This window comes from Nilaparvata lugens, chromosome 8, assembly GCF_014356525.2.
Source record: "Nilaparvata lugens isolate BPH chromosome 8, ASM1435652v1, whole genome shotgun sequence".
NCBI lineage: Eukaryota > Metazoa > Arthropoda > Insecta > Hemiptera > Delphacidae > Nilaparvata > Nilaparvata lugens.
Window position 1 is genome coordinate 41,385,984 of NC_052511.1, and position 20,283 is coordinate 41,406,266.

A 20,283-nucleotide genomic window follows, 5' to 3' on the forward strand; every position below is an offset into this window, starting at 1 on the left:
ATTAAAAATGTCATCAATGACTTGTCTTATTGGTCATATTGAATTGCTTGAGTCAACTATTGACGCTATCAACTACTTTTAGTATCGTGTTATTAGTATTTAAGCTAGAATTACAGAAAAAAAATTAAATGACAAAAACAGAGAAAGAGGCATATGGATTGGATCTTAAATTATCATAATGCCTGCCTTTCACTGGAGGATGAAACTTGAAATAGAACAAGGAACTTGATTGAGAAATAAAGCAAGAGAATAATTTGGAGAGTATTAGATATCTGTAATTTGGGAAGTTTCACACAACGCTGATCCAGAAATAATCCGGAGTAAGAATGTTTTCAACTAGATCCTTAACTACAGATCGGTTAACCCCACACAGGCTAGGCCTCGGGGTGTTTTTTTGTTTTATTCATATAAAATAACCGTATTATTATGCTTAATCTTTGTAGTACTATAAAAAGTTATATGTTTTGATTATGATATACTGATTTTTCTTTAAAATTGTACTATTCTTTGAATGAATAAACTATTTTTCATTTCATTTCAACTACAACCAGATCCTTCTTTTCGTGTTCCAACTCACCATGTATTTTCCAGAACTGCTCAGGTACGAAACTGTTCACAGCATTGTATCTTTCGACAATGAAACCCAGAGTTGGGAATTGACAACTTCCATAGCTAATAAGACAATCGGACAGCTGCTGGGGAAATACTTTCTGCAGTCTTAGCGTTTGGAATCTAGTGAATGCGGCACCTGAATAGAAACGAAGATACGATTATTCATTTATTACAATCACAAATCATTATATTATACGATAATATGATTGGAAAAAGACAAAAGGCATAGCCCAAAACTGTCTTTCTCCCAAATTTCGATGAATAGAAGTTCCAAAAAAATGAATCAAGTTATCAACTTCTTTCAAATGAAAATTAGAATCTATTCACTGTCTAATGTTAAAAATAGGTCTTGAAAACGATTTCAAGTAGTTAATGTCACCCTTACAGTTACGCCGGTTACACATTGCACGGTTTCTGCCGCGGCGGTAATTACGCCGTCGCCGCCATTCGAGCAGTAGTCTATAGACTTAAATGGAAGCTTACACACTGGGCGGCAGAAACGCCGCGCGGCCATATTGCCGTTGGCGGCAGCTGTGCAGCCGTCCACTGCCACTGGCGGTGTTTTTGCCACTCTTGTCTACGCAGTGGCGTACGTGACCAAATGATCGCCGCTGATCAGTCATCTTTCCCAGTTGCTCCAAGTCAGAGGTCTTTGAAAATCAGCCTTTTAATTTGTGTCTTGTTGTAAAGTTTGTGAGTTGTTTATAACATTTATTTATTGTTTAAAGTGTTTGTGGTTGACGAGTGTGAGAAAATGAGTGAGTTAATAGACAATGAGTTGTTAATATCATTTGTAGAACAGAGGCCAGTTTTGTGGGACAAAACCCTCGACATATTGAAGAGACTGACATACGAAAATAATTAAAGAATTTTGCCTCGTCATTTCTCAAGTCTTCAAACAACGTACAAAATGCTCCAAGGCGATTTCTCTGCTGTCCTTCTTTCCCTTCAACGGAACAACAAAAGTGCTAAAAGTTGTTGCTTTTCCATTTTGAGTTATACACTTAGTAATATATACTTTTTAAAAAATGTGCAAAATACAATTAACTGAACACTCATGAAACAGAGAAGTCACAACACATTTGCGATGAAGAACTACAAGAATTATTTTGGCTACTGATCATACGTGGCGGTAATTTTGCCGCTCGATGTTTGGCGGTATTTTTGCCGTTGAATATGTAAGCTCGACTTTTTTCGAGGCGGCGACGGCAGTTTGGCCGCCGCGGCAGAAACTGCCCAGTGTGTAACCAGCGTTAGGGTGATGCATTCACAGGTAAACAATCTTCTCCGAAGGAATATTTGAAATTTCATTTATTTGTTCATCAATGATAAAAACACACATAATCATAAAATAGCTAAAATACAGAATGAAATGTCATCAGAATTATAAATTGTATGAGTCATTGTTGGTCTTTTTGTCCACAATGAATTAATTGAATAAATTATTGAGATTATCAACTCTTTGTCTTATTGGCCACATTAAATCACTTGAGTCTTGAGTCAATAATTCACGTTATCAACTGATTTATGTATTTTGCCAATTTATATAATTTTGAAAGAATTAAGACGTTGATGTTGTCAATACCACTATATCAACATAAGACTACTATAAGACAACATCAACGTCTTATTCTTTCAATTATGGAGAAATACCACATCTCATACCATACAATCAAATCATTAAATCATTTTATCAATAAATATTGATAGCATTGCATTGATAGTGATAATATATTTTGAGGCTGTCTGGTTCTCTCTTCATATTTTTGGCAAAATGAAAATGTGATTTGTGAAAAAGAAATTTATTCATTTTCTTACTTGAAGAATTTCTTCTTTCTTGAATAAAGAAGGTTTTAATAAGAGCTATTATAAATAACCATAGAATTACATAGCTCAACAGATATTGAAGTTCTGTAATTTCGAGAAAAAAAATCATATTTTTTCTTAGAATTTCTTCTTTCTTGAAAATAATAATAATATCGTGTTACCTTAGATCTGATATCAGAGTTACAGATCGTCGGTCTATCTTATTTATTTCTGGAATATTATAAAGAACCATAGTTTCACATGGTTCCACAAATATTGTAGTATTATAAAGGACTTGTTTATGTATTCCTACTCAATTCATGATGAGAGAGTTGAAAATAGTGACTATTTATTTGAATATTGTCTCACCTATTCGCAAGTCCAACTCGGATCGAACATCTACAGCATCGCTCACACGCTTATTGGGTTCAGCAAGGTTATTCAGAGCATTTCTGATTGATGGTCCTGTGATTTCTGAAAACTTCGCTCTGGGAACAGAAAGTTGAAGATCAAGACAAATGAAAACAATCTATCGATCAAGTAATTTGTTGAGAATTGTGTTGAATAGAGAAAAAGTAGACTTTATTCAACAATATGCATTTGCATCAAATTATTAACAGAATCAGTTACCTCAAAAAAATCTGAATTAATGGTACTGTACACTTTACTCTAGGTACCTCTTATATGATCAATATATTATGCGGCAAGACGTTACGTTACATGTGAATTGTGAAAACAAGTTGTGAAACTCGATACCTTTGACTGATATCACGACTGTGCATGATTTAAAATAAGTTGAGCTTGTTTACACAGGAAAATCTATAGTCAAAATTATTTCAGAGTGCATGATTAATTTATTCCCAATGTTCTCTATGTGTACGAAAAGCTACACAAATACAAAATACCCTGATCTACTTTGGAGGAATTTATCATTGACATACAGGTTCTACTCGTCAGTTTGATATAGAGGAGAAGCCAGTGAGAAACTCAATTTCAATAGGTCTCACATTGCTTATCAAAGTGCTGTACTTTATTTGTATCTTACTTATTTGTGAAACAGATGGAAATAAATTGGAAGTTGCATTTGTTCAAATGCTAATTAATGAATAATAATTATTATTGAAAATGAAAAATGAAAATGAAATTTATTCTCCTTTTGCATAACCAAATTTTTACAAAGAATCTCTATCTTAGAATTAAATTGGCAGCAATTGTGTATAGGCGCTGCCAGTGCCATGAATCTGAGTTACATAAATTAAATAATATATAGTTGCTATTTTCAAAACTTAAGCAAAGTATTATACGGCCATTACGGTACAAGTGTATATTCATGTGTGAACAATGATAAAACATAATTTAGAAAAACAATACAAAAGCGCAGTGCTATTAAGTTTGATAATAATGGAATAATACTATATTGATCAAGTATGTACTAATTTAGATAACTAATGAAAAAAAAAAGAAATTTAGAAATTGACCGAAACATTTATAAATTTCATTGTAGCTGAGTTATGTGATGGGTTCTCAGGAGAGAATTGAAAAAAGTTATCTATTTCTTGGTTCTGAAATAGCCAGTTATTTACTATGGATGAAAATTCTTTCAAAGTTCTACTTCTTCTACCAGCATTTGGGATGGTGTTGAAAAGTTTTAGATCTAGGTATAAGAAAGATTTTGAGAAAAACTAAAATTTATTCTAGGTAGTCTTGATACTAGGTCCAATCTTTTTCTAGATTATTAAGATTATTATTTTAATTGGGATTTTCGTTTAATAATAATTATTTGCGAAAGTTTGAAATGTTGCTTTTCTCCTATGATTTGGTTTCCAAAACAATGGGACTTAAAGTCAAGAATAAATTAAGAGTCGATCACATACAAATCAATTTCTTCAAGTCCTTCACATAAAAATATTTTCTTAATTCAATTCGATAAATTCATTTTGATACTGTAAAGGCAAACACACACAGCACCATGAGGACGTATGCACACAGACGGAGGAACAAATCCTCCCCAAGTGTTCGAATGTTGCAACTCACACAGACGTCCGTGTCCGTCTGTCTGCATGTCTGCTCACGTCCGCATACAGAAGCTTGATCTTTCTCCATACTTTCTCCATAAGCTTGGTCTGCCTGCATACAAATGCCTGTTGCTGTATGCGTTCGCCTTAAGGTGCAGTTGAAGAAATAGTTCAACAAATGCTTTTCTAGCTCATGTTTGTAGAATTAAAATGAATTCCATGCTGGCTTTCATAATTTCAAAACGTACACTAGTCTGGTTTCATCAAGCCTAATCAAGACATTAAAACTTTGTCAAGCGGCTACGATTTAAAAGTTTGTACTGGAACCATCTAGTAACTATTCCCATAGGAATCATTCATGTTCCAATGCACTAAAGGGCAGGTCACACCAACGTCTGCTAGCGGTAGCGAGCTCGCTCCCGCGGAGGTAGTTTTTCTGGAAGCAGTTCACACCAAAAAACGTCCGCCAGCGGTAGTTTGGTTTTGTTCTTGTTTTGATGAGGCTGGTTCTCTAGAAGTGGGGGAAGGCCGGCAACCAGAGTAGTCTCGGTATTCTGCGCATGCGCTACCGATGGCGAAGTTCTGGAGTTCGCTTTCCATGTTATTAGATTGGCCAGGTCAGACCGAGCTCACTACCGCTAGCGGTACTCCCACTAGGAGACGTTTCAAAAGTTCGCCTGGCTCGCGAAGTGAAACTACCGCCGAGGTACTACCTCCGCGGTAGCGAGCTCGGTGTGACCTGCACAACTTAATAACATGGAAGGCGAGTTTTTTGACTTCGCTACCGCCGCGGACGCGAGCTCGGTGTGACCTGCCCTTTAGTGTAAATCGTACCGATTTAAACATGTAAAAATGGCTTGACCAAGCTTGGTGAAACCGAACATAAGAGTGATAACTAATCTCTCTTAGTAGTTCTTTATGTGTTTCAGGATCATAAGTGGGATAGCTATAATATTGAACAGCATCAGAATTACCTGTAGATTTGTAGATTGGGATTCACGCCTTGGCATACTGATATTATCTCAAAGCCAATATTTTCCCCTTCTCTATCACAATCTGTCCATATTATTAGCATTCTTGCTAATCGAGCTTCTTTCTCCAACGTTGACTGTAATACAAAGCAACAGGAATACAATCACATTTATCACAAAAAAGTGAGAAATATAAAAAGAAATAAGCTGTGAATTAATACTTCATGAATTAATAAACACTGTAACATAATTAATACTAGGCCTAAATGAATTAGAGATGAATTGATGAATACGGTAACATTCTTTCTCATTCATTATGTTAGAATAAAATTAACTCTTAAAAGTTCATCTGGATAAAATATTTTCATAAATTAATGAATACAGCAATGAATTATTGCGTACTACGTACTTCATGAATTAGAAATGATTTGATGAATACGGTAACACTCTTTCTCATTCATTATGTTAAAATAAAATGAACTCTTGAAAGTTCATCTGGATAAAATATTTTCATAAATTAATGAATACGGCAATGAATTATTGCGTACTACGTGCTTCATGAATTAGAAATGAATTGATGTAAACGGTAAACATTTTCCTGATTCATTCTGTTGAAATGAAATGAGTTCTTTCACGTTCATCTGAATAAAGTATTTTCATTCATATTTAGTAGGATATTTATTCAGCCAAACTACATTTTTTCACTAGGTTTTGTATCATAGGAGTCTGAAACTCAAAGCACCTAGAAAGCGCGCCACGCCGCATGAAACAGGTATAATGTAGTCAAGGAATGATTGTCAAGGATGATTTTGTTCCAATGTTACGAAAACCAGAAAGTTATCTGGATAAATAATATATTATTAGACGATTCTACAAAAATGTAACCACCGTAGAATGAAGTCAGATTTCATCATTTCAATAACGGGTAAATTTGATTGTGAACTGACCATATTTCTCTGTATTTTTTACAGTATTTCTGGAGGAATAAAAAATGAAGTTCTGAGAATTAATCTGCTAGAGTCCTGCAACTGAAAATAAATCTCACCTTGATTTTGAGCGAGTTTTCTGGACAAACCTTGACGACCGGAGCTTCAAACAGCTCGACGGGACGGCACTTGTTCCAACCTCGAAAGGCGGCTACGAATTCATAGCTCAGCAAATGGCCCGAAACTGACGTCATAACCATTTTCTGGTTCTGTCCGTTGACAGAGCACTCGAATTCGTAGATTTTATTGAACGGCGAATTTCCTTCTCGCTGCAATCATAAATATATAATAATTTATAACATTATTTATGTATAATATATAATAGCATATAACAATTTTAGCTGGTGTTGATCTTTTTTACATAAAGGACGGCAGAATAAATTAATGCACGGATTTTTATCTAAAAAACCCGGAATTCTTTTTCTTACTCTGGTTTTTACTTGACATCAGAACAAAGAACAAACTAATACAAAATATTATTGAATTATAACAGTATCAAGCTGGATTCCCATACAACAGTCACAGTGAAAATTTATCCCCATAAGTTCCCCATTATTGAATAATGGAATCATTGATATTCGCTCGGCTGGGCTAAGTTGGAAAAATAATCCAATCAGAACTAGTTGGAACCGTGAGCTAGCCAGGAGACGCCTCCACCGATCGTAGGCCAGTTATAGGATTTCTGCCTGATATTCATAAAAAAGCAGCCTCCTCTTGTGATGCAGTTGGATGAGACTGCCTTCAAGAGAACCGTCAGCAAACTGTTGTATGACAAGGCGTATTACAGTGTAAACGATTTAGCATAATTATTTTTATTTCTACTGAAAGCGGTCACTGGATCACTGCCATCTGAAAAGTTGTGTTGATTTATGTGTATTAAGTTTTATGGTGTCATCTATCCCACAAGTGTGGGTAATAGATGAAGCAGAAGGTATTGAAGGAATAACTGTTCACTGTCCCAGTTGTATGCGAATCTAGCATTATTATCTTCAACTTGCAACCGCTTTCTACGAAATATTCCATGATTGAGACATTAAAAATAGTCAAACTAGAGGTTATATCATATGTCTATCAGCCTCTATAACAGGCTGCCTCTGTTGGCCAGGGATCTGCCTGCTGTGCGGTTTCGAGGGGCTCTGAAGAGCCTCCTGGCGGATCACCCTCTGCACTCACTTCGTGAGTTCTTTATGTTGGAGAGCAGAGTGTTGAGGCCTATTTTCTTATTTAATTTCTGCCTTAGGGCAGCTATTTTTCTTTTGCTTTTCTTGACGTGTCCCAGTGGGCTTCACTTTAGTGATCCCTTTTATGGACCTGATTAATTAAATACTAAATCCATATGATCAAAGATTTTCATGATATCAAAAGAAAATAATTTAATCATAAATAATTTTGAAAAATGTTATTCTACTTAGTTTTAGATGAGACAAAGTGCCATTTAACATAAATTGATACAAGAATATGTTTGAATAATATTTCGATATACAGTATTAAGTGCAGTTTGCACAGTGCCAGTTCAAATCAAATATCAATTTAAGCTGGATTAAATCCAGAAGATATGTAAAAATAAGTCTTGTTTGTTATAATGTGGCTCATTTAGAGTTCAGGCCTCCAGCTGATTCAATTTGTTTAAGCTTTCACTGTTCAAACGGCACTAAGATATAAGCAAAAATACATGTATTACTTACTCTACGCGCAGTCCCACGTGACAGGATTCCGGCAATACCCTTGGCAGCATCATTCTTTTCTGCCACATTCAAAATTCTCATTTCACACTTTTGAAGTTTCTTTGAATATTCAGCAGCAGACAGTTGAAATCTTCTCACTGACGAGTCAGTCAATACCAGCCATGCTTCTTGTATTAGTTTGCTAAATGGATCCCTTCTACAAAACATTAACACAGCCAAGCTATCAAAGTGGTTTATTGTTGATATTTTCTTCCTGTGAACAGAATACCAATGCTCAGCAACACTGACAGGAAACCAGATGTGTATTAAAAAATATAGCCTAACTCAAACAGGTTTCTGATAATGTTTGGAGAAAGTTTTTAATAATATAATAAAGCTAAAATAAAAATTTCAACGCCCAAAATTAGATCAATAGCTTTAAATTAATATGAAAGGATAAATATGAGGATTTCAAGTGAATAATCTTTAATCTTATAATAATCTCTAGTGTTTTTGCTCACTAGGGAGAAGGGAGGTATGCTGCATTAAGGGCTAGAAAAGACCAATAGGGTGCAGAATAGGCTGTGTTCGAACGCCCACACAGAATTCGGGAAACTATGAGAATCTGAGAAAATTCAGGATTTAGGTACATGCAATTATTCTTCATATGCCAAGATAAATATTGATGAAATGAAGTGTTCAACATTTTATTTTTGTTTGCGAGAGTGCATAGTTATTAGTACAAAGTTCATAGAGCATAGTTATCATAATAATAGGTGTATAAATGAAATACTCACTGAATATAACACTTTAAGAACAATTATAGAGTACTGTACAAACATTTTTATCATTATTTCAAATTCTATATTATTCCCTCGCTTTAGGAGTCAGTACCGTACACTACGGTAACATAACTGCAGATATTAATTTTCTCAAAAAAAAGTTTTATCAGAGTCTTAAGATTGATTATTTAAATACAAATGATTATTGAAAAGAATTACAAATTGTGAATGATAACAAATCCAAGGTAGTGAAATAATAATTAATAGGCTATCCAAATTCAAATCTTCAATAATAGCAACATAACCTTAAAGAAGCATACAACTGTACTACCACAACAGCATAATTACCAGCTGTTTAATCGGACAACTTCTCAGCGTGTTCCATATTATAATGTGTATTAAGGTCATCATGAATTTTACTTGCTTGAATTGAGAGTAATCAGTTATCAGTTACTTGAAACGTTTACCAAGTCTAGTATAAGTTTTATCACAAATTAGAAGGACTTTTTTCTCTGTGGTTTTATTATTGAAATATTATGGATTACTTCACAAAGTAAACATGGAGTGACTTTTTTAGAAATCCAAATAATATCGTTGTTCCTCTTACTTAAGATAAGATTGGGATGGACCTCACCATAATGAGTTCCACTTTATAATTCAGTATTTTATTAATATTCAATTATTCATTGATATTCTTATCTTCATCTATCATTGGTCAAAACGTGTAAAAATAAACTTTTTGTGCTGAGAGTCAAATTTCTTTTAATTTGGAAATTATGGCTTAATTGATCAACAAAATATTTTATTCCGATTGAGGAAAATTATCTTTTCGCCCCACTTGGATGTAATGAGCTGGTTTACGTGCGTCATATGGAGGCCGAAAATGATTGTTTTCTGACCAGGCCGGTAAATTTTTATGGCCCTAGGGCTGTAAAATAACCTTGAAGTCAGCTGATTCTGATTCGATGTGAACATGTTTACAAAATAAGTTATGAAACGGAATCAGCTTCTAGAATTGAATAAAGTATTTTGCAATAAGATACTATCATTTTATTTGGATGGATGAAATATAAATAAGATATTATGAATTATTCAAATTCAATTTTCAGAGTATAATTGAATCTAACCTCTAACCTGATCATAGTACTGCGGTTATCACGAAACCTGGTGGATAATTTTGGAACTACTTGGGCAAATCCTTGGTGCTGAACATTTTTACAAATAGTTTATGAAACGTAATCAGTTTATGCTTCTAGAATTAAATACAGTATTCAGCCATAAGATACTATCATTTTATTTGGATGAATGAAATACAGATAAGATATATTATAAACCATTCAAATTCGATTTTTAGAGTAGGATAGAACTTCTAACCTAAACTTCCACAGTCGATGACAACAAGCATTGTTGACGTTGACATTCAGATTGGCCAAATTTCAAGTGTGCTAAAACAGCTGATCAAAAAACTTTTCCTTATTTGTGTTTATTATTTAAGAATCAAAACATTTATAATAATATTATCCCATTGTCATTTGAAAGAATTTAAAAGTATAAACTCAACCGACCACATTAAAACATAATAATTGAACATAATCTTTTAGGTTATTTAGACAAATCAGAATAAAAAATAAAAATACTTGGACAATTTCCTGATATTCAGACCTCAGATTTTCTAGAGCTATGACCTTCCAGTTTTGCTTTTGGAAGTGCCTGACACAATTATTCTCATATATTTATATTGTTTTTTTTCTGTGTGGCGAAAAATAGCGTTCACATCATGGGCAAAAATGTTTTTCCAGCTCTCAATCTTTTCTAGTCCTCGGCCTACGGCCTCGGACTTGAAAACCGATTTCGAGCCGGAAAAGTCTCATTTTCGGCCCTAGGTGCGAAATATACTATTCCTACAGATACCTTGAAAAGTGACCATTTGTGCACTGATTGCAGGCCGCAAAGAATCACTTTTCCACACTAGTGCGCAAAGTGAGTTCTTTGCGTACTCCAGATTTGCAGCATGACAACGCAAAATAGTTAGTAGGTTATATGGAGCACCAGTGCAGCAAAATCAAAATTAAGTTGGTAACACTCATGGTGAGGCCCACGTTGTAATAATATCAAGGACATCGTGGACAACAGTGGATGACAGCGACAGCCACCACCCACACAGCACACAGCCGCCCCTTCAGACATTTACTACTACATTATTCAATTCTATTTATTTATAATAGAATTACACAGAAAAACATCTGATTCCTTTTAGGCAATTTTACCCATAATTACCCTCTTTTCATATTCAATGGTAACTGTAGGAAAAATTTAATGTGAAATACGTGCGCAAAGTTCCTCTGCTGCACTCAAGAAACCAGTAGACGTTTCTTTCGGTGCAGCAAACTGTCACTTTGCGCACTAGTTGCACAAATAAGTAATTCAATCGATGGAAGATTCTTAACGCATGTGTATAATTAATTATCAAAGAAGGAAAAGAGAAAGTATCATTTTAACATAGTAAAGGCAGAGAATCGGCAACGCTGTTCTTTTATCTTTCTAAATTGTGGTTTTCACATTTTTATACTATAATATTAGTATGTATGTACCGGTACGCTAATACGAGTATTCATAAAAATAGCTCTGTAAGTAGAGCTTTGAGTATATTCAACAGCGGTCAAATTTTACAGCGTAGAATTTATAGATTCTCTTTTATTTTTTCCAAATAGTAGATGACAAGAAGAGGCTTCTTTAAGTTATGAGTTTCTCAAGTTCATTGGATTGGGATCCCGATCGTAATAAAATCAGTTTCAACAATGATACACCTCCATACACTTGTACTTTGAGGATAAAAAGGTATCTTAATTTTTATACACTTTTTACTGATATATTGTGAGTTATGTATTGCAATATCATTATTTTACAAAAAATTGAAATACAGCTGATAGCCTTTTTATCACCAGTCCTTGTTTAGGAAACCACCTAAATCGTTATCAATGATTATATTTAGGTTTTACAATTATGCGCTTTTTACAATTTTGATCTTACTATTTCAGGGATATGATGTCAATATACGATGATCCACCTCCCGGACTCTTTGTGGCCCCAGACGAAAAAGACCTAACCTTCATTCACGCTCTCGTCACCGGAACTTTTGACACGCCTTATGAGGGTGGATTCTTCTACTTTGTGCTCAGATGTCCTCCCGACTACCCAATCAGGCCGCCACTTGTAAAACTCATGACAACAGGAGCAGGAAAAGTTAGGTTTAATCCTAATTTGTACAAATCTGGGAAAGTTTGCCTCAGCATCCTTGGGTAATTGAACAATTATTATCATTTTTTTATTATTGTACAAGCGTTAGCAAGTTCCTAATTTTGACTCAAAGCCAAAATCGTTGTTCGTCTGTCAGCAGAAACATTCCGTCAACCAGCTGAGTTGTTGAAAGCAATTTGAGTCAATTAACGCAGTTACCTAATAGTTGGGAATACAGCCGTCAAGCAGGCAATGCGCACAGTTTGCTTTCTTCCACTTCCCTTCGCATCGAAAATCTAGGGATCAACTTTTCAGACCACTTCTATGCTTTTACATGTTAATATTATTTTAATAATTTGTGATTTGTAAAAACATGTTTATTTTATTGTAGGACTAAGCAATTTTTGTTCAAGAAACCGAACGGGTAAACTCTTGAGTTTGAACAAAATATATGTTTTTTACATGTAATGCTGCATCCACACTCTCGCCCAATGCGCATACAAATGACAACAAGTGCGAGAGTGTGGATGGCTGCTTTTCCAGCGCTCGCCTCCACCGGCCTTTGCTTGTTATCTCTCCGATTTTTGTCGAACCAAGGCCAGCAAAGCTGAGAATCCACAAATAATGATAACATTGCAGTGTGGATGGCAAGACCAACGTAGCCAAGCTTACCAGCATGATCAGCTAATTGACAAGCCACTTGGCCAACGACTTGGAAATAGTGTAGACTAGGCATTAATCTCTAATACAGTATTAGATTTGTTTCTTGATCTTTGAAAGCTTAGCAGTCTTCACACTACAATTTATTAATATAATATTCACATCCTTATTGGCAAGTTTTCCATTTGTCTAAATTTTTCGTTTTTGACACTAACGTCAATGAATATTTGACTTTTACATTCACATCATTTAATCTACTGCGGTGCATTTTTACTCTTTCCGTAGTTTTATTATTACTTATTGTTCAGTTGGAAGCAAACATGTTTTTGAGAGGGATAGTTAGAACAAATCATTCGTCTATTCATTGAAAGTGATTGATTCACTCATTTGGAAATAAAAATGGACTATTTCGATAAATTTCGTTCAAAGTTTAACACTTATTCGCAAGTTTTATGTTATAATTTGTGTTCAAATGGACTAATTGTTATTTGTAGGACGTGGTCTGGACCAGCGTGGAGTCCTGCACAGACTTTGAGCAGCCTTTTGCTCTCCATCCAGTCTCTGATGACAGAGAAACCCTACCACAACGAGCCAGGCTTTGAGACTGTAAGCTATTTTTGGATTTGATAATAGTTACTAATTATTATTTAGGACTCATTTCTATTTATTGTATTGCATATATTTAAAATTCTATCAAGAATTGAGAAGTTTATAAATTTATAATTTATGATGAACGGTTGTATCCTTAGTAAAATACTCTAGGCCCAAGTTACTTATGTGAATTGTTACTAATTGTTATGCTAATACATAATATGTTACTTAATTGAAGAGAAGTCAAATCTATAATTTAATAAAGAAACGAATTGGCTTATGCACGGTACTGGATAGGAAATTTACGAATGAGGCATCATCACGTCTGAACTACTGGACTGATTAACTTGAAATTTTACATGATATGGATTTGTCCTTTTTCAGCATTTGATGGATAAAATTAGGGGATAGTAGATAGTGGTTGTAGGCCTATTTTAAATTATTCAAGTTTTCAATTAGACCCTTGGGGAGCACGGGCTACCTGATAGTGAACAACTAATTCACAGGGAATCATTCAAGTATTTATAGAAATCGTTCTGTGTAACAGTAAAGTTGGTCAATATCAAATACATTCACAAGCTATTTGTAATAAATTACGTAACAACCGAAATTAATTTTTCCAGAATTGAATTTCTGTCGAACTTTAACAAATAATATGCATTGAAATAGTTTAAACTTGGAGTATTCTCATTCATTATTCAGTTTTTTCGTTATATACTGAAAAACATCCGGAAAGGCGCAAAAGGCAAGCTCAAAGCTTTTTCCATTGCATTTTATACAACAGTCACAATAATTTGTTCATGAGTCACATTTTTGAATTGAACCATTTACACTCCAAAGCAACATTTCAATGAATTTAGGAATAGTAAAACAATAATTATCTAAAACTCCGTGAATCTTCTATCTTATATTTTTTATCATAATGAGTAATATATATATATTTTGTCATAATCAAAATATATGTTGCTTCTAATTATTTAATATACATAAATTAATATAAATGGAATAATTAAACACTGGGATGTTGTCTAGAAATATTACGAATTTATTGGAAAATTACAAGACACCTTTTTGAATTTTTATTGTAGAAAATCTAATGACAAATTACAAATTTCTAGACAACATCCCAGTGTTTCATTATGAATAAATATCACTACATCTCACCAACAGCAGTATCTGAATATTAATGAACATTGTTTTGGTCTTCACCTGTAGTCTTCCCAACATTGTAATGAATAAGTGAATGATTTCAACTTGAACTTCATGAAAACACTTGTCAGAAACATAAACTACTAAATTTGTATGACTCAATGTCTAGCCTAACTGTAATCGTTGCATCAACTCTACTAAAACTTATGAATATTTGCTGTGGACCTCTCCACAGATTTTTTGAGTTGACGGTGTAATTTGTTTAGTAATTGGATTTTTGATTGAGATATATTTTGTATTTTAGGAGCGTAACCCGGGAGACGCGGCCCGCTACAACGACATAATCAGACACGAGACAATCAGGGTGGCCGTGTGCGGAATGCTCGACAACGACTATGGCCTTAAAATTCCCAAATCGTTCGTCGAAGCGATGGAGAAAAACTTTCTCGAGTTCTACGATCTTTATGTGGCTGTGTGCAATGAGAAGATGCATCTCACTGGCCAACTGATGCTGGTAAGTCTCTCACTCAAAATCAAATTAGTAGATGCAATTATTGATTAATGTAATCATTAAACAATGTATATATAATTATCAATGTAATTATATCATTTTTTATTTTATCGGTTTTATCCCAATAAGTTCATAAAGTGTTCAACTGACCAACTGATGCTCGTCAGTTAACAAAGTGGTAGGAATTCACTTTTGTTTATTAATGAGTTTTCTGATTATATTTTCTGTGGTGTATACTATTTTCTTTGAAATTGTAATTGTTTTGATTGACAAAATAGATTTGAATTTGAATGCAACTTGGTGACAAAGCATGATGATATAATTGGAATCGGCATTGATAATATGAAATGGAAAGATTTCTTGGGATAATGCGAATAAAATTCAATTTTTCATTTGATTTAAAATTAAGAATCAATTGAACATTGATCATGTTTGTTGTTCCATATTATGAAAGTTTGATATAACACTTTTCACATTATTTTGTCAAGAGATAATTCAACGCCTTGTGAGATTAGATTTCCCGGGGCCAAATTTTGCTTTAAAATATTAGAACGTTACTTGCAGTGTTTTCAATAAGAAAATATGAGAGCTATTTCCATTCATTTATAAATTCTGCATTTCCCCCAATTAATTTGAATGGGGATTCCAGTGCTATTGCTCATACATAAAAACTTTGCCTCATTTATCATTCTAGTATTAGTCACTGGATTATTGTGATTAGATGATGATTGGTTGATATTAACCAAAAAGGGATTATTGGTACTATAAAAATAACTAATTCACTGATTAATCAACTAATCTCCTATTTCTATCATCCAACTATGTTGGATTTTCCATTCATTCAAATAAATAACAAAATTGAAATTTATTGATAGCATTCATTGGGATGAGTTATTCTCATTATACTTTAATTGAGATCCTTTAAATACTATTTGATTCATGAAACTTCCTTATGTAGATCATCAGCAGATGTTCTACGCTATGATATCGCGATGTTGGATTTAGACGACTATTCGCCAACTCCTGCTATTTACTAAGTCAATACTAGTAAATTACAAAAAAAATATAGCAGCTGATTCGTGTTAGCGAATAACACGACTTAACTGGTTACCTCAATGTCTTGAATACTCCCATAGTAGAATGTTTCTCACAATTTTTTTCCTGACTATTTGCAAGCATTTTATAATTTACTAAAAAATCATGTACAAGATTACTGATGAGATTCCGATTAAGTCTGTTATATGAATAGTGTGATTTTGTGTTATAAGATTGTCTTTCCTGAAGATTTTTCCCTTTGTACAGGATCCTTTTGGTGATAAAAGAGGAACATTTAACTACAAAGCTCTCCTGGAAAGACTGCAGACCATAAAGGACAGATTAGTGGACAAGTCTGATTCAGGCAGCACATCAAGTTCCAGTCCAGACTCCACAATCACCAGTGGTGGACTCAGTCCTAATGATAAGTGAAAACATTGTCATGTCATGTTATGTTGTCATTTGTTGTCGGTTGGTGGAATTCTCGTTGTATATTGATGTGAATAAAATTTCGTATTAAACCCACCTGAAAATTTGTATAACTCGAATATAAAGCTAGTATTAAATATTGTAAGGATCTAACGAAAAAATATTATTTGGTTAACGGTTACAGTAAATCAGTTGTCCAAATTGGGGCTCTTACAAATGTAATGATTTTGATTCAGTTTATGCTCTCTGTTGTCAGTTTATACTCAGTGAAACTTCTTGAAGCAGGATTTTCCAAACCATGCTTTATTTTTTAACGGACAACTAACGTTTTCAACGCATGCTTTATATATTATTTTAGAGTGTCAAGCTATTCCATGACCTACATTATCTACTAGCATTTCAAAACTATTTATCATTCAAACTATTGAAAATGTTCGTATCGTACGGTTGATTTTTATCACTTGTGTGAATTCATTTTCAAACCGATTTATCTTTCTTATTAGAACCAAAGTTAGTTTGGAAATTTTCATCTTTAAATTGGGTTTCAAACTTTTTGGCGATGCTCCCGCCTCATTCACGGTTTAAAGAGCTCCTATTCCTCTTCCTATCTTATTAAAATCTTATTTTGTTTCATTTAAATGTACAATGGTATCGGCCATGTTTCAATTTACTTTTTCATCTCAGATTCCACTGTCTTACATTTCAATGTTCTCTTTGCATAATATGTTCTGAGTTGTCTTTTTCTTAGAGCTACTTTTAATATAAATAAAATGAAAATATAAATCAAAACATCAGTATCACAACATGTTTTGAACATTAATGGCTTTATGTCATTTTGGCTTTAATGTCCAAAACATGTTATGATAAAATAATTTTAAAGTGTACTGAGATTTATATTTTTATTTTATTTATGTGCTGACTTGTATCCTTGTGTATTTTTCTCGTTATCATTTTTGTGTATTTTGGTATTCCCTGTTTAATATTAGTGCATATATATATTCATTTATTATCATTTTTGCCTTGATGTCCTGTTAGAATGATTTTTGATAAAATGGATCATGAATACAGATGGGCATAATTATTATTATAATTATGAAGGTTGAAGCTTTTTCCATCTCACGGATGATCAGTATTCAAATATGATTGAAATTATTTTGTGGGAAAATCCATAAATTTTCACATCTAACAGGTTTTCCTAAATATGACTCACGAAGATGTTGCTATTCAAATTAAAACTTGAATTTATTGCATTCACTTGAGGAAATTTTTGTCATTATACAATATTTGTAATTATGTATTGTTATTCCTACTTTGAATGTATGAAATATTCAAGACGCGAAACGTACATTCCGATTTACAATATGTTCATGCTGCCAATACTAAAGTCTTTGTTGAATAATAGAAACAAGATCTATTGAACTTGTTTATCTCAGATATGTATGTTTGTTTCCTGCAGTATTTACAATATTTAGAGGTTTCACTGTCTAGAGAAATACTTTATCAAAATAATTTCATGGTTATTTCAATAAATAATATCAGATACAATGTACAATACTTTGTAAACAACTAATTTTCACAAGGTCTGTGATAGAGCAACTTGCGTCTTCAGTTTGGATAAACCTTTGAAATTGCTGTTTGTGTCATGTCTAGTCTAGACAAACCAATATATATGAATTTACTCGACACCATTCCTAGATTTGTACGAGTTATCTTTATGCTAAAGCATATTCATTAACCAACTTGTTTAATTTTTTTAAAGATTATCTAGTTATGTTGAAATAATTTATAGTTTCTTAGATGACGTTTAATGTAAACAAATAACGTTTATAGTGATGTTAGTTTTGATTTAGTTATTTGTTGAGCATTCTATGTTTATTGTTTAACATTTTGCTACCGCATGAATGAATGTTTTGTATTAAATAGTTTATACTTTGGAAATCATTCCTCTATTATTCTCTTAGTTTTCAAATATGAGATACTTCTGAATCTATAATTCTCACTTAAGTTTGCCATATTGTTTTGTTGATGTCGGGATGAAAATCAGAATTTCATCTCAATTCTTAAAATCAAATTAAAAATAATAATAAATTTTCAATGTTCTTCAATTGGATGATAAAAAATCGTTTTACTCATTTCATTAGCAGATATTACGAATCTCCCTACAATTCCCGAAAATTTAATTCAATAAGTTAGCTTGTATATTAAGGTGTTAGTTTCAGAATTAAGAAGCCTCATATTGAATTTGATTGCTGGTATGTTTGAAATTGTTTATGGGCATTTTTGGAAGAGTAGGCCTATTTAGAGTTGGTTCAGTTGTTTACTCGAAGATTATAGCCCATAAACTTATTCCTAGGTTTATTACTAGTTTTTCCTCTTAATCAGTATATTATACCAAGAAAATTCAAGAAATTAATAATATGAGAATAAGATTTTTTTTCACTAAAGTATATGATGTTGAATCATTCATTTTCAGTTGTAGGTTGTTTTCTAAAACTTTGTATTATATTATTCTAGTTGCGGTATCTCATAATTCCATTATTTCCAACAAGCCGTTGACTTTGATGCTAAATACAGTTTCAAAGCCAATAATATAGCCTACTGTTTACTAAAAAATAATCATTTGTGTACTTAAACATTTCCTAAAGAAGGAATGTCAGAATCCATCAAGTAAAGGTAACTTTGAGCATAGAACCCTTCAAACAAATTTGTTTATTAAGATTCCTAAACCCTATATTGTATTCAACTTTGTTAACACTTATATTGATGTTTATTTAGTTACTTATTTGAGAATTATGTGTGATGTACAATGTACTCGCTAATTCGTTGAAAATATATCGTTCTATTTAACCTTTGTCTTGTATTTTTACTTACAACAAAATCAATCCTCTTTCAAGATACATTACGGTATACTAATTTATTTATTCTTCGTCTTGTATTTTTATTTAGAAGCAATTCTTCACCTCTTCTGTTTTAACGAGTGAACTAATTAATTTCGCAGTAACCCTAAGCTATAGAGGCTGCTGTGAACACCGACTTGCCACTGGTCACATATGTTTATAATAGTCTATAAAATAGGCTATGTATACCTATGATGAGTTGGTAGTTGGTACTGCCCAGATAGCGCCATTTCACTTATTTGAAGGCGTCCGCTCGGTGATATGCCGGCTTTATCCTTAAGGGCCCCATACACTAGGGAACTTGGATCGGCGAACCAAGATCCCCAGTGTATGTGGAAAATTGGCGAACCGCGAACCAAATTCGTGACAAACTTGGTCTTCAATCTGGATTAAAACATTGTTCGTTTCAATCTTCAATCTTTATTTGTAGGACCATTAACCAGCCAAATGAGCTGGGTAGGTCATCTCGTCAATATACAATTTCATACTAAAGTTTTTGACAACACTGTCACGTCAAAGACAGCACTGTCACTGTTTGTCCGCCAGGGCGATTTATTCTATCTATATATATTCAGTATATTTTCTTGTCACAGCAGCTGCAAACTTTGAAACGCTCATCTCTAGACCTCAAAAGACACTGAAGTAACGTACGGTTGTTTGTTCTCCCCACTACAGTGTGTGGGCAAATCCTACACGAACTTTGTTCCCCGAACCAAGTAGGCCGATCCAAGTTTCCTAGTGTATGGGACCCTTAATTCATGAGCTTGGTAAAAATTGATGGCAGACTTATTTTGAGAATAGATAATTTATTGACGGCTGAGGCTGAAGAAAACAGCGCAACATATTCAAGCAAGGTGGAGCGGCAACGGTACCGCTTGAATGAGAATAATTTATTTCTCTACTTTGTTCTGTACTTCAGAAATTATTTATTAGAATTG

At 33.4% G+C, this 20,283-nt stretch overlaps 2 protein-coding genes across 2 annotated transcripts in view; one reads left to right on the forward strand and one right to left on the reverse strand.

Moving 5' to 3' along the window:
• The window catches only part of LOC111054193 (DNA topoisomerase 3-alpha), a 28,287-nt gene extending 19,119 nt beyond the window's left edge, over positions 1 to 9,168 (reverse strand). The window contains exons 1-6 of the mRNA XM_039435146.1: positions 8,852 to 9,168; positions 8,076 to 8,328; positions 6,450 to 6,659; positions 5,408 to 5,541; positions 2,788 to 2,906; positions 578 to 748 (exon numbers count right to left, since the gene is read on the reverse strand). Of these exons, the coding sequence (XP_039291080.1) occupies positions 578 to 748; positions 2,788 to 2,906; positions 5,408 to 5,541; positions 6,450 to 6,659; positions 8,076 to 8,282 (841 nt within the window). The 5' untranslated portion in view covers positions 8,283 to 8,328; positions 8,852 to 9,168. The remainder of the gene's footprint in view (positions 1 to 577; positions 749 to 2,787; positions 2,907 to 5,407; positions 5,542 to 6,449; positions 6,660 to 8,075; positions 8,329 to 8,851) is intronic.
• Positions 9,169 to 11,561: 2,393 nt separating this feature from the next.
• Positions 11,562 to 19,300, forward strand: LOC120348880 (ubiquitin-conjugating enzyme E2 Z-like). Its single transcript, XM_039434781.1, has 5 exons — positions 11,562 to 11,674; positions 11,875 to 12,135; positions 13,228 to 13,339; positions 14,778 to 14,987; positions 16,287 to 19,300. Exons 1-5 carry the CDS (start codon positions 11,577 to 11,579, stop codon positions 16,449 to 16,451), a joined length of 846 nt encoding a protein of 281 aa, XP_039290715.1. The 5' UTR covers positions 11,562 to 11,576; the 3' UTR covers positions 16,452 to 19,300.
• Positions 19,301 to 20,283: the final 983 nt, after the last annotated feature.

What these genes read in the sequence shown, in the direction of transcription:
- LOC120348880 (XM_039434781.1), top strand. Translation starts at nt 11,577, where the DNA reads ATGAGTTTCTCAAGTTCATTGGATTGGGATCCCGATCGTAATAAAATC. An exon ending in GTTTGCCTCAGCATCCTTGG is followed by an intron (nt 12,136 to 13,227) that starts GTAATTGAACAA and finishes TGTTATTTGTAG; the next exon opens with GACGTGGTCTGGACCAGCGT. An exon ending in ACGAGCCAGGCTTTGAGACT is followed by an intron (nt 13,340 to 14,777) that starts GTAAGCTATTTT and finishes TTTGTATTTTAG; the next exon opens with GAGCGTAACCCGGGAGACGC.